General features: G+C 42.7%; 1 protein-coding gene across 2 annotated transcripts in view; it reads left to right on the top strand.

Moving 5' to 3' along the window:
• flt1 (fms related receptor tyrosine kinase 1) overlaps positions 1–16,151 on the top strand; it is a 49,322-nt gene extending 33,171 nt beyond the window's left edge. For both annotated transcript variants that reach the window (XM_048266032.1, XM_048266031.1), the window contains exons 14-30: positions 983–1,129; positions 1,363–1,494; positions 2,893–2,999; positions 3,813–3,948; positions 4,527–4,631; positions 5,711–5,824; positions 6,070–6,158; positions 9,019–9,130; positions 9,344–9,435; positions 9,938–10,060; positions 10,259–10,370; positions 11,578–11,677; positions 11,880–11,985; positions 12,813–12,916; positions 13,044–13,113; positions 13,277–13,368; positions 13,746–16,151. In XM_048266032.1, the coding sequence (XP_048121989.1) occupies positions 983–1,129; positions 1,363–1,494; positions 2,893–2,999; positions 3,813–3,948; positions 4,527–4,631; positions 5,711–5,824; positions 6,070–6,158; positions 9,019–9,130; positions 9,344–9,435; positions 9,938–10,060; positions 10,259–10,370; positions 11,578–11,677; positions 11,880–11,985; positions 12,813–12,916; positions 13,044–13,113; positions 13,277–13,368; positions 13,746–13,869 (1,865 nt within the window). In that variant the 3' untranslated portion in view covers positions 13,870–16,151. The remainder of the gene's footprint in view (positions 1–982; positions 1,130–1,362; positions 1,495–2,892; positions 3,000–3,812; positions 3,949–4,526; positions 4,632–5,710; positions 5,825–6,069; positions 6,159–9,018; positions 9,131–9,343; positions 9,436–9,937; positions 10,061–10,258; positions 10,371–11,577; positions 11,678–11,879; positions 11,986–12,812; positions 12,917–13,043; positions 13,114–13,276; positions 13,369–13,745) is intronic.
• Positions 16,152–17,072: the final 921 nt, after the last annotated feature.

Below are 17,072 nucleotides of genomic sequence, written 5' to 3'. Positions count from 1 at the left end.
TGTATGCGTGGCCTCCTTTAAGAAAAAAAGACCCAAGGGATTTCTTCAATTAAAGATTTTAACACATGTTAGGTGAAGTTACCTCGGTAGCAAAAAGGGTTTTTTTTTTCTTCTCAGGATTAATATTGAATATGGCCGAGATCCCAACTTAACTTTTGGGTCCGCCACTAAAAAAAAAGTGACGTCCCTGTAGTCCAAGTTGGGAGGAAATTGTGTTTTAGGCCCAAGCGAACGTGAGCCAGTCCCCTGTCAGCTGTAGCGGAAATCATGGTTTAGTCCATTTTCAACAATTTGTGTCACACCAGTGACCGCAGGGTTGTCACCAAATGGCAGAGCTCCCATTGGCTGCAAGTCAAACATTCCAGAACAGTCCAAATGTTGCAGCAAAAGAATAGCAATTCATTGCACTCTTCACAAAACTACAGCAGTGAATGAGAACAGAGAAAGTGAGAAACAACATGAAACGTCACACATTATGTAAGTGGTTTGCTGAGCAATTGTAATGTTGGCACGGTATTTATACCATTCATGAGTGGTGACGCATTGCTCTTCATAGCGAAGCATTCATTTGGGATTGTGTGGACTCATTTTCTATCAGAAAACATCATACATTCCACTAGACATGACAACATCAACAAGACATCCTCTGGCATGAAATCTGGCGAACAGAACGAGAAACACACACACATGCCGTTTTGCACATGGGACGCACGCCCCCCCCACACACACACACACACACACACATACACACACGCTTGCAAACACACACACACACATACGAACCCCCATACACACTGGTATACACTCATGCACACACACACACACACACACACACACACACACACACACACACGCACACACGTGAACCCCCATACACGCTGGTATACACTCATGCACTCATGCACACACACACACACACACACACACACACACACACACTCACACACTGAGTCTTATGAGGTTGTGATTTCTGTCCCTGTAGCCCTGGCGGCTCCGTTGCTGCTGCAGAACCTGAGCGACTGCAGAGTGAACGTCAGCACCTCAGTGACCCTGCAGTGCCCCGTCACAGGGGTCCCGCCGCCCCGCGTCGCATGGTACAAGGACCACAGGAGGCTCCACCAGGTGTCCGGTGAGACACTCTCCCTCCCTCCCTCCCTCTCTCCCTCCCTCTGTCTGTCTTTTCTTCTCTCTTTTTCTGTCTCTGTATCGTTCTTCCTCTTATTTCTCCTTTCTCTTTTTCTCTCTTGCTGTATATCTTCTGACCCTCTCCTATCTTCATTCTCTTCTTCTTTGCTTTTTGAAATGTTCCCCTCTCTCTTTCTCTCTCTTTCCTTCATTCACTCTCTTCCTTTCTTTCTCAAGGCATCATGATGGCACCAGAGGGCGGGGCTCTCCACATTGAGCGAATCACAGTCGAGGATGAGGGCTTGTACACCTGCCAAGCCACCAATGAGAGGGGATCTGTGGAAAGCTCCGCCTACGTTTGGGTTGAAGGTGAGAACAGACCGTAACTCAAATTACCCTGCATCACACTGCCCGAAAAAGATGACATCCTCATCGTCCACTTGTTTCACTCTTATTTCAGTCTCTTTCATGAAAATCCAGCATTCTCTCTCTCTTCCTCTGAATGACCAATCTAAACATTTGTTCAGCCTCTAAACGCAGAAGCGCCTCTAAGCATCTAATTTTAGCCCAGCAAAAACACAGCGAGACAAGAGATGCTCCGACGTTAACTGACCACGCATGTGGCCGCCCCGTCCATCTGAACCAGCACAATGCGGAGGCAGGAAACCGAGGAGGCTACAAATCTTCGGCAAATAAACAGTGCCTGAGTCCAGGTGCTCTTATCGGCCAAGGAGGGCCAAGGACCTCAGACCAACCAGCCCCATGTGAAGAGCCTGATAAGTGTCTGGTGACGTTGGAATCTGGTGGAACTAATTAGCTCCTAGCAGCACCCCCCACCCCTCCTGTTGCACAGAGAGGGAGACCTCCGGATACAAGAGCGAGCGGACGCCTCTTCGCCAGCTCAAGGAGAAGGGTTGGTGGGGGGTGGAGAGGGGTTTAGAGGGTGGGGGGGGTGGTGGGGGTTAGGCTGGTGTTGTTGTGTTCTGATGAACCAGGAAGGAAGTTGTCTCCCTTTTTGATTTCCTACGGAAGGCCTTTGGTTTGCAACCCATAAACTGTTTAGCTATTTCTGCATCTTCAAAACAAAATCGGGCAAGATGAATGGCATTCTGTGGGAGAGGCTGTTATGCCTGTTTGTGAGGTTTTTCACGTAGCGGCTGTAGTAATGACATTTGAGCGCCCCCTTTGGGATGGGAGAAGTACTACATACTGAACATTTACTGGAAAGTCTCCCCACCATGATTATTACCCCCTCCCCAGCTTGGGTTATCAGTGCAAGCGCATGCACACACAGACACGTGCAAATACTGACTAGTTCTTTCCCCTCTTGTCAAAGAACTTGAGATTGCTATGCTGTGTGTGTGTGTGCATATGTATACTGTATGCATGTATGCGTGCGTGTGTGCATTTGTGCATCTGCATTTGTGTGCATGCATGCTTGTGTGTGTGTGTGTGCGTGTGTTTGTATATGTGTGTGTTTGTGTGTGTTGGTGTTTATCTGCATGTGTGTATGCATATTTATGTGCATGTATGGGCTAAAATGTGTGTGTGTGTGTGTGTGTGTGCGTGTGTGTATGCATATTTGTGTGTATGTGTGGGGTAAAATGTGTGTGTGTGTGTGTGTGTGTGTGTGTGTGTGTGTGTGTGTGTGTGTGTGTGTGTGTGTGTGTGTGTGTGTGTGTGTGCGTGTACATGCATGCATGCGTGTGTGTGAGTGTGTAATGAACCTCTGACATCTGCTTGTGTTCCTGCGTTGCTGTGCTCTAGGTTCAGCTGAGGAGGTGTCTCTGGAGGTTCTCACGCTGGTGTGTGCATGCATGGTGGCCACCATCTTCTGGCTTCTGCTCACGCTCCTCATTCGCAAACTCAAACAGGTGACGGCGGCCAATCAAAACTTCCCCTCCACATCCCACTGCCAAAGCTTCTCACGGCTAAATGTGGCCCCTTGCGTTATAAAAGATAAAAACAGAGAAATACTTGGAATTGACAGCAGCAAAATGAAGCTCAGTTCAAGGACACTATTCCCTTCCTCTTAAACGCTCCTCTTGGGAAAAAAGTTGTGGCTTGTGTTTACATTTCAGGGCTTAAAATCAGACAGGCCCATCCTGTTACATCATTGACAAATCTGACAGATACAAATGCTCTATTCACTTTCATGAGAAGTTTCTGTTCAGACTTAACTCAGTTGATTTGTTCGATGATACCTTTATTTAACAGGGGAAGTCCTCAGGAGTCCCACAGAGTCACTTCTGGGGGTCATCCAAATTATTAGATCCAATTCTTCTTCCAAAAAATGAATAACAAAAACCAAATGGATCCTACCAATACATGCATAGGTCAATAATTCATTATTATGATAATTATCAATGGCTTAGCTTCAGATACAGCATTACAAATGACCTTTATACATACACACAAAAAAGAAAGAAGAAAGGTTCACTGGCCTGTTCTTCTTCAGTGAGTTTTTTTTGGCAGTTTGCAAACGGAGTGCATTACCACCACCATCTACTGGTGAATAAGGCGAATATACAGTAAAACTATATGTCTTATTTAAATCTGCACTCATTGGGAACCTAAATGATGCTCTTGCCGTTGTTGGCACCTTGCTTTGTAGGCCTGAGTTATAGCTACAGGTTATAGCTCAGGTACATTAGCTTCTTGTGACGTTCTTCCTCTCTCTCCGACAGCCGCGTCACTCAGCCACTAAACCCGAGTACCTGTCTATCATCCTGGACCCAGGGGAGGGACCTCTGGCCGAGCAATGTGATAGGCTGCAATTTGACCCTGCCCAGTGGGAGTTTCCTCGGGACCACCTCAAACTCGGTACACAGAAGGGTGATGCCTACATGGCTTTATGGTGTTTGATTGTGTATATGACTGACTGCCAGATTTTGCACATTGGGGTGCCTCTGGCTCACTATCAGGGTTGCCAGATCATACTGGAAAAATCCTGCCTACAGAGTGCTGAACACCTTACAGTATGAAAATAAAATATAGCCCAAATGATGAAATCATTAATAGAATGTTGGAGTAAAATAGCCCAATTGGGTGGGCAACTGTCCCAATGTAACAACACTAAGGGACCTGTAAAATGGAAACAGCACAGGCAGAGTAAATAGAGACACAGCGTGCAGTCGAACAGTGCATCGGAAGACTGGTGGAATTACATCAATTACTTTATGTGATATGCATTTGATCAGAAAAGATGAAAGATTTACTTCACAACTAAAAACTGTGGCTGGTTTGTTTTTGTTAAATTTGAAAATGCCATATAAATGAATATTAGGTGGTTCATGAAGTTTGGATTTGTCATATGAAAGGTTGTGTGATTTTTAGTTATTGGCTGTAAGTGTTGGTTATTGAGATTCAGTATTGAGTGTGTGATCATGTGTGTCTGGCAGAGAGGCCTCTGGGACAGGGAGCGTTTGGGAAGGTGGTGCAGGCATCCGCGTTTGGCATCGGGAGTTCTTATGGCTGCAGCACAGTGGCCGTCAAGATGCTGAAAGGTATAGAGGGGTTATATATGAGGGGCCATCTGGGACATTATTTAGAACTAGCCTGCATACACACACGTAAAATACTCATTCACAAACTATACTGAAAACCTCAGTCACATACCAGTGAAAAGCTTTCACATAAACAACTTAAAACTGATACGCTTACATACACAACTAAAAAACCTCTCATAAACACTGGTGAAACCTTTTATATACACTTTTGAAATGCTCTCAAACACACTAGTAAGAATAAAATGCACTTATATCCACACCACATCCTGTCACACACATATGAAACCGTTCACACGCTATAGTGAAAGCCTCACACATAGACAACTGAAATATTAGCTTCCCACACACACAACCGAAAAGCTCCAATTGAAACTATAGTGAAACCTTTTACATACACTGTTGAAACGCTCTCACATACACTGAAATGCATTCATATACACAACTGAAAATTGACCTCACATATGAAATTCATTCACACCATATAGCCCCTATATAGCCCCCTGGACATAAGCTATATAGTGCAATAAGGAATGTAGCTCCCTATTTTCCTTCTCGGATGACTTTGTAGATAATTTCTCTGATAAATGTGTATGACCAATGACCATGTTAAAACAATACATATTTGTTGTTTAGAAGTTTAGAAAGGTCAGGACGTTTGTAATACTATACAAAACACGCAACACAACGCATGATGTTAGACAGTATGACTCGCACACACATCTACACAGACACATACATGCACGAACGCATGCATGATGCACGCACACACGCACACACGCACGCATGCACACACACACACACACACCTCAGCAGAAGTGGGACACACACTCAAATGCCAACGATAACCCACTTCTGTGGTATTCAACTCATGATGTTTGAAATACTACACAAAACTCGCAACACAAAACGCATGATGTTAGACAGTAAGATAAGACTTGAAGTCTTCAATTATATGATATGTGCATTTTGGCCAATGTTCCCCAATGTGTATAGAAGCTTTTATATTCTTTTTGCGTTGCCACTGTCACAGACATTACGTTTTGTGTAAAAATGTAGTTGCATTTGCATTCCACTAGAGGGAGCCACACCCAGTGAGCACAAGGCTCTGATGACTGAGTTGAAGATTCTCAACCATATTGGACATCACCTAAATGTGGTCAATTTACTGGGAGCCTGTACCAAACCTGGAGGTGTGTATGTGTGAAATGTTGGTGAAAGTGAATGTATTTGTTTATGTGTTTGTAAGTGTGTCAGTTTATATCTGTACCAATATTTGTGTATCTTTGTGTGTGTGTGTGTGTGTCTGTGTGCATATATGTATGTATGTGTCTGTACAAGTATGCAGGGGTTTTTTTAAGTGAACATAATGCATGTCCCCAAAGCTCTTGGTCTTGGTGGGTCAGGTGTCAGGTTCATTAGTGTTTCACCTCAGCAGGGCCCCTGATGGTCATTGTGGAGTACTGCAGACATGGAAACCTGTCTGCATACCTGAAGAGCAAGCGTCAGGTGTTCCTAATGAACAGGGTAAGGTGAAGCACTGCAGGTCTTCATCTACATATCATATCCATACATATATACATACATACACACATCTATCCATCTATCCATCTATCCATCCATCCATCCATCCATCTATCCATTCAACTTCTATCCATCCATCCATTTATCCCCTCTAATCAGCTTGCAGTGACAGTTCTACCCATAGTTAGGCTTAGCTAGTGACAATTGGTCTGGTTTATTAAAATAGTATCACACTCCCATACTGATATGCAGTTCACTTCCTTGTCATAGCATTAGCCCGTCTAAAACTCATATTCTTATGGTTGGCATCACAGGTAATTGCCAATGTCATTGTACCCACAGTAACATCATCACTGTCGTTTGCCCGCGGGCCTCCTGTGTTTCCAGGGCTGTTCACTCTTTTAAGAGTATTATGATGTTTTTGCACCTATGTGATACTTCCTCTTTGTCAAATAGGCCAGTACTTCCTTCTGTCACAATTCGTCTGTTCTTGTGTTATGTTTCACTTCTTTAATCTGCCTTTATTTACCATATGGTGATACCATCACCAAGTGCCTGTCTACTGTAAGCACCATGAACTAACAAGAAAAGGTCAAATGGTTCAGTGACACTTTCAAAGCAAGAAACTAGCCGGTAACACTTTATAATAAGGTGCCATAATAAATAGCAAACTAGTCATTACCTAACCCTTTGTTAATTTTTGTAAATTGTTACTAAAATATCTATTTGGCACAAGTTAATAGTTTTCTGTCTTTATTGCCCCCACAATCCAACACCCAACACTCACACACAGTCTCGACACAGCCTAAACCACAACCCACATTCCCAATCCCTCAAAAATCCCTCCCCAAAGTCCAATAAGCACTTTACATCTTTACAAACACAATTTCATTGCATTTATTACACCAGTAATGGTGTAACTATTAACTTGTGCCAAATAGATATTTTAGGAACAATTTACAAATGTTAAAGGTGCTCTAAGCCAGGGGTTCCGAAACTTTTCCTTGACAAGGCCCCCCAAATACCACTAGGTTCTGGCCAAGGACATCTTGATGTGTTATTAAACCCATCATTAAGCTAATCCTAATAATTATTTTAGCCACAAGCACTTTGTGATGGAGCATACAGTGTGTAAAATTACATTTGGGGCTTTCTGCTATATGACAGCTATCACTCTACTATTATTCCCAGTCATTATCATGGAAAATAATGTTCAGATATGTGACAAATTATTATAATGGCATTGTATAACAACCCTCATAGTAATGGGTATATTTAAAATTTTTCAAATGTATTTATTTGTTGCTTTTATTTTTCTTTCCATCTTGCTGAGGCCCTCGTGGCCCCCACTTTGAAAACCACTACTCTTAGCGATGCCACACGTTTTTTAGGCTAAAACATTTTATGACACTTACTGCAAACATCACCTAACCAACCGCCAGCTGTCTGTGTCCTGAATGCACTGTAAAAAAATGCGATCTCTGTGGACAGCACAGGCTCCAAAAACGGCAACAAAAACAACCTGATCAAACCTAGCCCATAAAACATAACTGTTCCAGCAAATCACAGAGGAATTGAAGGAGAGCTTCAAATGCACGGGAGCAGCACGGGAGGGAGGGGGAGGAAGTAGCGAGCTAGCTCTCTGTTTTGTTTGAAAGTCAACAGAAATGACGTTACCCAGCATCGCTTAGAGCACCTTTACCAAAGGGTTAGGTAATGACTAGTCTATTGGTTCTCAAAGTGGGGTCCGCAGCACATTGTCAGGGGGTCCCTGACAAAGTTTGCTACAAAATATGAAATTGTCTTATATGGCGAAAAATGCTACAGTGTCAGTGTTTGCCCAATTGACCTGCTGATACGTTACATCAATACGTCAAAACACTTTAACCGCCAACAAAATAAAAGTTATGTGAAGCAAACACTGTGTGTTCAACACAATAGGCCTACATTTGACAAAGAAACAACAAACCTTTAAAAAATCCTACATACTGTCGAAGTTTGCTAACATGACTATTGTGGTATTAGCCCTCTATGTTTTATAAAATACATATAACATAAGCATCTAACATACCGGTACTTAACTTAAGTTTAATGTGTTGTGATTATGAGGGGTCCTTGGAGAATTTTCCACTCCATGAGGGGTCCCCGGCCCACAAAAGTTTGAGAACCCCTGGACTAGTCTGCTATTTATTATGACACCTTATTATAAAGTGTTACCAACTAGCCAACACCCAGCGGTGCCCATCTCCGCATCTGGGCACAACTCTGTGTCCATTTGGCCAACAGAGTCAAGCAAAGCACTATGGGAATTTATATGCTTGCTGAATATTACATGTTCAAAAATATGAAAAGTGATATTGTCTTTTTCCCTCTCCTAATGAAGTGTCTTTACCAACACTTGTTTTCTTTGCCATTCAGCTGTTGTGTTAAGATCAAAAACTTCACAGTCTTGACCAGACAGCGTACCTCTCAACATCTGCCCTGAAATCAACATCTGGAGAACCAACCTCTGATTTTACATACACAGGGCAGCATACGGAATTCCCTCTGCCGTCTTTAGAGCAACAGACTTTGTTTCTAACTCCCATATAAACATTAGCCCTGTTCCCAGTGGTGTAGTCTAGTTATAGTGGATATACTGTGAAGTAGTAGTAGTTAGCTGTAGTGGGTATACTATGATTAACCCCAAATGTTAATATGTATCCTTGCATATTTTAAGTGGGTATACTGAGATGGCGATGCTTTTTAAGTGGGTATACTGCGTAGTCCTGCGTATCACGTAGTACACCACTGCCTGTTCCTGTATGTAAGAACATTTCTACTCTCTGACCTGACCCAGCCTGACCAGAGCGTTGTGTTTCAGGTGAGAGGAGAGGGGGATTGCGGGGACAGGCGTCTGCTGAGCGTGGCCAGTAGCCAAAGCAGTGTCAGTTCAGGGTTTGGCGAAGAGAGAGAGGAAGAGGAAGAGAGCCAAGGTGAGGCAGAGATATGAAATAATAATACATCATAAACAAACCAACTAACAAACAAACAAATAGACAAACAAATAATTTGGTTGTTGTTCAGTTACCTGTTAGCAGTTAGCAGTTAACTGTGTGATTACATGTCTTTGTACATAATATATAACCTTCATGTTTCTGGTCTTGTTATTGAGATGTTAGTCTTTGCCCTCCATTCTTCTTCTTCAGTTTGGACTTTGGAGTCTCCTCTCCTCTTTGAGGACTTAATTTCATACAGTTTCCAGGTGGCCAGAGGCATGGAGTTTCTGTCCTCTCGAAAGGTGACATAACCCGTTTAATAGTGCTTTGCATCTATACCACACAAACATGACCATGTTATAAACATGACATGGCGTGTACACACACACACACACACACACACACACACACACACACACACACACACACACACACACACAGGCTCCATTAATTTGCCAATGTGCTCAAATGTTTTGTGTTTTTTATTGGGCTCTTGTATAAAGTTGCACTGCCTCTTGTATGTCAATCAAAAAGTAATCAAATGTAATAACTTACATTACTTTGATGAAGAAGCCAAATTAGTTATGTTGCTTATTACATTATTTAACATGATAGCTAGTAACCTTTAACCTATTGCATTTCAAAATGAACCTTTCCGACCACTGGTAACTGACATGATAGCTCTTCATGTTGTCTGTTAGAGGTCATCAGAATGTGTCTAACTTCACAACTTCACACTTTTTACACTTGTCTTGCACTTTAACCGATATTGACAGTAGTGTTTTCTGAACCTATGGCTGGCAGTGTATCCACCGTGATCTGGCTGCCAGGAACATCTTGCTTTCCGATAACAACATTGTGAAGATTTGTGACTTCGGTCTGGCGCGAGACATCTACAAGAACCCTGACTATGTACGCAAGGGAGATGTGAGTTGCTAACATCCTGTGATGAAGATCACAGGTCCACTATATCATCTGGTCTTGATCTATTCTAAACTCAACTACTGTTCTGGTAAAATAAATAAGTGTGTTTGTCTGTTTGTCTGCTTTTTTGTTTGTATATGGGCATATGTTACATATGGACAAATGTTTGTTGATTGCTTATCTGCTTCTTTGTCAACCCAGGCCAGGTTGCCTCTGAAGTGGATGGCCCCAGAGTCCATCTTTGACAAGGTGTTCACCACCCAGAGCGACGTGTGGTCCTTTGGCATCCTGCTGTGGGAGATCTTCTCTCTGGGTGTGTCATCCTTATGTCAATATGACTATCTAACACACACACACACACACACACACACACACACACACACACACACACACACACACACACACACACTCCCTCTCACACACGCATGCAAGCTCACACACGCACACACGCACGCACGCATGCACGCACGCAAGAAAGCACGCACACACACATGCACACACACACACACACACACACATTTGTTGGTGGAATGAGTTGCCCAGTGCTCTACGTTCCTGGGATAGTTTTGGGTCTTTCAAAAGGGGTCTAAAGGCATATCTGTTCAACATGCACTTAGTTTATTAAGCACTTCTTATGCATTATGGTTTGTATAGTATTGTTTATTTTCATTAGGCTGTTGATCAATTTGACATTGTTGTTTATTATTGATATTCTCCTCACTGTAGTCTTACCATGCTATTGTTATTGTTATTTTATTATATTACTGATTGAATGGACATTATTGTTAGCCTGACGAGCCAGACCCACATCAAGATGTAGGGTCTGGGAACTTACCATTGGCATCGCTCAATCCGATGGGTGCGATAAACGGTTGTCTTTCAAATTTCCTCTGTACACAATAGGATAGCGCTACAACTCATGAGTCCCATGCATTTTCTCACCAGCAGAGCTAGTTGGCTAGTTGATCAAACTTTTGCCAATTTAAAAAAAGCTTAACTCGAGTCCAGCAGCAGCATCCATCTTCTTTGTTTTCAAGTAGCAGGAAATTCACGTGAAGTTTTATTTTTCCAGCTCGCAAGCCAACGGAGAGTTGCTAGACTACCCTGGCTGCAAATTACATTTGCTGCCGCTAGGGTGCGTCTAGATTTCTAGAATACATTATTGTTTATTATTGCTATTTTCCTTCATTTTCATTGTTTATTCCATTAGGCTATTGATTGAATTGACATTGTTGTTTATTATTGCTATTCTATTGCTATAGTCTGATCAACATTTTAAATTGTTCCCTGTGAAATGTAAGTATTATACTGTTTTGTATTTGTATGTCGCTTTGGACAAAAGCATCTGCCAAATCCCACAACCATAATCATAACAATAACATACAGTATTCAAAATGCGCTGAGTATTCATGAAGTAAGTACTATAACTCTTTCCTCCATAATCCTCAACTCCATATCCCCTTATTTGCACCCGGTAACTGTGGCCTCGAAGTTTTGACCCGTTCTGCCCTGCTGTTCAGGTGCCTCTCCATACCCGGGACTGAGCATGAACGAGGAGTTCTGCCACCGTCTGAAACACGGCAGACGCATGCGTGCCCCAGAATACTGCACCCCAGAGATGTAAGGAACATTAACCATGTACAACAAGCAAACAACATCGGACTGTGTTTCCTTATGCATTTAAGGCTGGAAACTGTACATGTAGTTGTCCTGCTGTACATCATTTCACTGATATATTGTCTTTTTTATTTGCTAGTTAAGTAACTGAGAGAATATGAGCTGGGAATAAAGCTTAATGTGGCTTTTCAATGTATTATTGTAGCTACAACACCATGCTAGCCTGCTGGGAGAAGAATCCAAGTGAGAGGCCCACCTTCTCTGTTCTGGTGAACACACTCGGGAACCTGTTACAGGCACGTGTCAAGCAGGTGGGTTAGCTTATAGATTATCCAAACAAACATAAAGTACGCACATCCAAAAGTAGGTGCTAGATAAAAAAGTGATATCGTAAAAAATAGGAAGGAATATCCGCACACAAGCTCCCCTTCTTTTTGTTTATTAAAGTTACACCAAAAGTACTTTAATAGTTTTTACTTTAAACTTTTGGTGTAACTTTAATAAACAAAAAGAAGGGGAGCTTGTGTGTGGATATTCCTTCTTATTTTTTATCTTATAGATTACTCACAGGGAACTTTCTGTCTTGCTTTGATCCCCACCACCACCACCACCATCACCCCATACACAGACATACAGTACAGTTTGGACAGCCGTGGCCCACTGGTTAGCACTTTGGACTTGTAACCGAAGGGTTGCCGGTTCGAACCCCGACCAGTTGTCACGGATGAAGTGCCCTTGAGCAAGGCACCTAACCCCTCACTGTTCCCCAAGCGCCGCTGTTGATGCAGGCAGCTCACTGCGCCGGTATTAGTGTGTGCTTCACCTCACTGTGTGTACACTGTGTGCTGAGTGTATTTCACTAATTCACGGATTGGGATAAATGCAGAGACCAAATTTCCCTCACGGGATCAAAAGAGTATATATACTTATACTTATACTTAGTATATATGTACACACAGTATGTTATCCCAGAAGTGATATAAAAGAATGAACCAAGGCACTCTTCTTGATATAAAAAGAAAAAGTTTCAGTCTTTTGTTTCACATCTGGGATTTTTCTCCAGAGAACACCTTATTGCGTTGTGAGTTTAAACCCTGCTTAGTTTCTTTACACCACAGTATGTTATCCCTCTGCCCAGGATGGGAAGGATTATATTCCCCTGGACACGTTCCTGAGTGAGGAAAGCAATGTGGTTATTCAGCAGGATTACAGAGACACCAGCCAAAGGACTGCAAATCATGGGTGAGATTACAGTGTATAAACAGAGAGTTGAGAAAGAATGTGCAACTGCTGTCATCATGAATGTGTTAAATGCTAACTGTAGCATGTGTACAGTGTAATGTTACCTCACATTTGCCTATTTGTTCAGATATATCAACACTAGAGTGACAGATGGCATCAGTACCTTTGAAGAAAATCCCCAGGATAAAAGCTCAGAGGTGCGTTTCAGCCTAAACAAAATGCACACAGGTCTGTCTGGAAAGTCCTATACAGAAGTGGGATACGTTTTCCTTGTTAAACCTTGATAAACGTAGCACCATAGAAATGAAAACATTTCAATCCATGTTGTTCAGTCAGACTAAATCATGACATTTATCTTAGGACAACCAGACAGACAGTGGTATGGTTCTACCTTCAGAGGAGCTGAAGAACCTCAAATGGAGTGAAAAACTCCAAACTGGCAACCTGAGCAAGTGAGTGAGGACATTAAGGGAGAATTCCGGCGATTTTTCCGGCGATAGATCTCTGTTTCTCGAGGTCACAGAGTACTGTCAGGATGGGGAAAAAAAGTGTGTGTGCAGTGTAACATATAGTTGTGTTTAGCACTACAGCTGCCTGGTAGCTCTAACTGTTGGCTGAAGCTACTCAAACTTGGTACAACTAGTACTCAGTGCGCTCCAGAAACAGATCTATATGAAAAATCGCTGGAATTCTCCTTTAATCAGTCATATCTCCACACCTCATTTACTTCCAGTCAGAAGACCCTGAAACATGCATCACACCTGCGACATGTGCAGCCATGTGTCTGAATGAAGCTCACTGTTTGACCGAGACGTTTCAATGGTTGCAGGCTCCTCTCCCTCATCAGGTGCCGAGGCATCATGGGAGAGGCCCAGGCCCTGCCCCGTAGGAGCAGCTCCTCTGGTGTGAAGAGGAAGACGGATCGTCACATCATCCCCTGTGATACTGAGTGAGGGGCCAGGTGTCTTACGCACTGCCCGATGGCAAATCAATTCTCATTCATCCATCACAACATGCCCCTTCCATCTCAAACATGAGTATTACTTCTAATGTCCATTCCCTTCTTTTGTTCCTTGGACAGCACTCCAGTTGTTTTCGCCATGTTTATTTGTGCAGACTATCTTGAGCACAAAGCCTTTTGAAAATCTTTCTAGAGTGCTGCCCAGATTTTCCTTTCATTAGATGAGATTAGATTCATCGAGGGGATTAGATTCATAGAAAAATATTCAGGACCCACAAATAGGAATCGGTGATGAGTGTACAGTTGTTTTCTGCCTTATACAATGGGAACCATTATTTGAATCACCTGAAATAGGTGAAAATTGTTTTTAGCGAGACCACCACATTAAACCACCCACCCACACTAAACTCTAACTCTAGCACATCATCCTATCTATAACTCTATCCTACTCCTGCTGATATCACCCAACTGTATCTCTGATCTCACCTGACCCTTTTCCATACCACTTAATTCTGACGTGCCTGCATCAACAGTTTCTGCTCTTCCATTAATACAACCTCATCTAACTCACTCTTTTTGGCCTCACTTTATATGAAGTGTTCATATGTACTGTAGTGTCCATCCTTAGTATGTAATAGACTATTAGGGCACTCAGAGAGTGCAGGACTCCACCAAGGCCAATATGGCCTGTCGCAATGTGAAAGAAAGTGAACAAAAGTGGATCTGCCCCCTCGATGTGGATCTGCTCTAAGATAGTAAGGAGTTCTTGTCTCATACTGTACCCCTTCTCCAAGTACTGATCATCAAAATCAGCCTGTTTGTCTGTCTACATAATCCTGCTGACAAACCAACAGACTAACAAATCAAAACGAAAAACATAACCTCCAATTAGGTCTAAAGTCTACATCCTACTCTAGTATATGTTATGCAATATTTGTCCTTTCTTGAGCTGTGCAATGTTTTCTTCATTTATTCCACAAGGACACTGTATTAAGGACACTTAATATAAAGTAGGACACTAAACCATCTAAACTCTGTGCTTTTTAAATGAGAAGAGGCAGCTTTCCATACCACACCTCTTAGCCCTTACTAAGCTAAATAAGTGAACTTATCTCTCAACTAGTGCTTTAGCTATAACCGGTACCAAGTACTTCACTAGAGCACAATACAATGTACCACCCAATTACTATTGCTGTAAACACTAATATGCTGGACGTTATTATTTGATTTTATATAGAGCTGCTTGAGTATTGGGGTGATGCATCAAGTCCAGGGTAACAGATAGCGGACTCTAGGTCCAGCCCTGGGCGGTATTCGCAGGACATGTTGTAGAATGAAGCCACTGGCCTCTTATATTAGGAGGTTTACCACTTACTCCAAGTTAACACCCTAGTTTGTCACCAGGCCATGTTCGTAAAATACCCCCCAGGGTCTGGTCTCAGAATCAGCTATTGTATTGTACAATGACAGAAACATGCATGGCTAAATAGATACTACTGAATATCACCTATTACCTTTAATATACGCCCACATAAGATGAAGTTTATGCTACAAGACTTCATTATGGGGGCCATTACTTTGTTACTGTGACTCAGTGTGGGATATTATGGGATATTATTCTACTATTACTCTGCTGTATTCACGTTCACATAAAGCTCAACAGTTGCAGTTTCGGATCACTTCAGTGCCATCATGTTTTTGGGATTTAAGTTGCCCTCCTTTAAAACTGTGCCCTGGCATCGGCACCCATAGCACTTTTTGTAACCAAAATGAAGAACCACCACTGCCAAGCTTTTGTGCTTACCACTGAGGAATATACTACCAAACCACATATAAGCTATAAGTTCACTTTTATGTTTAAATTGGAGTATTATTTCAATGTTATGAAACCAAAAAATTGTTTATGTTTGTTATATTCTCTTTATTGCTGTTATTCTCAATATTGCAATGCTGACAAGCAAGTGGTTGTAGTTGCAAGTGATTGCCACTTAATTTTGTTGGGATGAGTAATTGATGTTAGCCAATTTTGATGTTCAGGAAGTGTTTTAGAAATTATCTGTACTGGCTTGGCAATGTAATGTCACACATCTGTTATGAAGTTGCATATCACAACACAGTATAATAGACAGCCTTTGTACAAAAGACAAAAAGACCAAGGACGTATGTTTTGGTATTCTTTATTAAAATACTGCTGTACACACAAATATTGCAAAATGTGAGACGATGAACACAAGAGGGGCCAAAATGATACTGGGGAGGTGGGAGAGAGCCAGTGTAGGGGTCTTCTGGGTCACCACCAACGAGACTGGAGTGTGAGTCTGGGATTGACCATCATGATATGACCATCAACTGTGGGAGTCTAAGGTGTGGGTTACCGCGTGTGTGTGTGTGTGTGTGTGTGTGTGTGTGTGTGTGTGTGTGTGTGTGTGTGTGTGTCTTGTTGAGTGAGTTGTTAACTTAAGTGTTAACTTGGCTGGTGGATCAGTGGGTAGGTGAAGTTGGGTTCTGGTTTTCTTGGCACCACATCTACCAAGATGTTCTTATTGATCATGTCACTAAAACAACAACAAAATAACAGAAGAAATGGTACATTATTTTAAAAAAGAAAACAAAAACAAAATGAAACACAAACCAACATACACTCAAGCCGACAGGAAGCTGTCCAATGACACGGCACGACCCGGCCAGTCCAGTGTGGTTCTGTCTGTGATTCAAGTCCCGCCGACATCCACGCCACCGTAGCTTGGACCCTTCCGACCGGGGCCGACGGCCAATGACGGGTCAGACACATTCAGTCACTGGCACGCCCCGGGGACGGGCACTCCTGAGAGAGAATTCCAGACCAGCTCAGTGTTCCGAGTTCTACCGGGTCAGCACCCACCCCCCACCCCCTCTCCCCCCTCCTGCCTGTCCACTCCTCCCCACCACCCCCATCACATTGTCACAGACCACACAGAGAAAGTAGCTGCAGCACCTAGGTCACATGATCTTAAGAGGTCAAAAAAGAAATATAAAAAAAGAGTTCGACAGAGCCCTGACTCGTTCCCCTCCTCCCACAGGTCTGACCGCCCACTCTTCCCCACCTCCTGCTGGAATTGGTCCACAGAATTAAAAACAAAGAATACAAGTGAGGCAAGAGTGCGTGTCAACATTTACCCACCATGCATCACTGCACCAGAACTGAGTAAAGGAGAT

Source organism: Alosa alosa, chromosome 16 (genome assembly GCF_017589495.1).
Source record: "Alosa alosa isolate M-15738 ecotype Scorff River chromosome 16, AALO_Geno_1.1, whole genome shotgun sequence".
Taxonomy (NCBI): Eukaryota; Metazoa; Chordata; class Actinopteri; order Clupeiformes; family Clupeidae; genus Alosa; species Alosa alosa.
The sequence above is the reverse complement of the archived record's forward strand: the minus strand, read 5'-3'. Positions and strand labels throughout refer to the sequence as shown.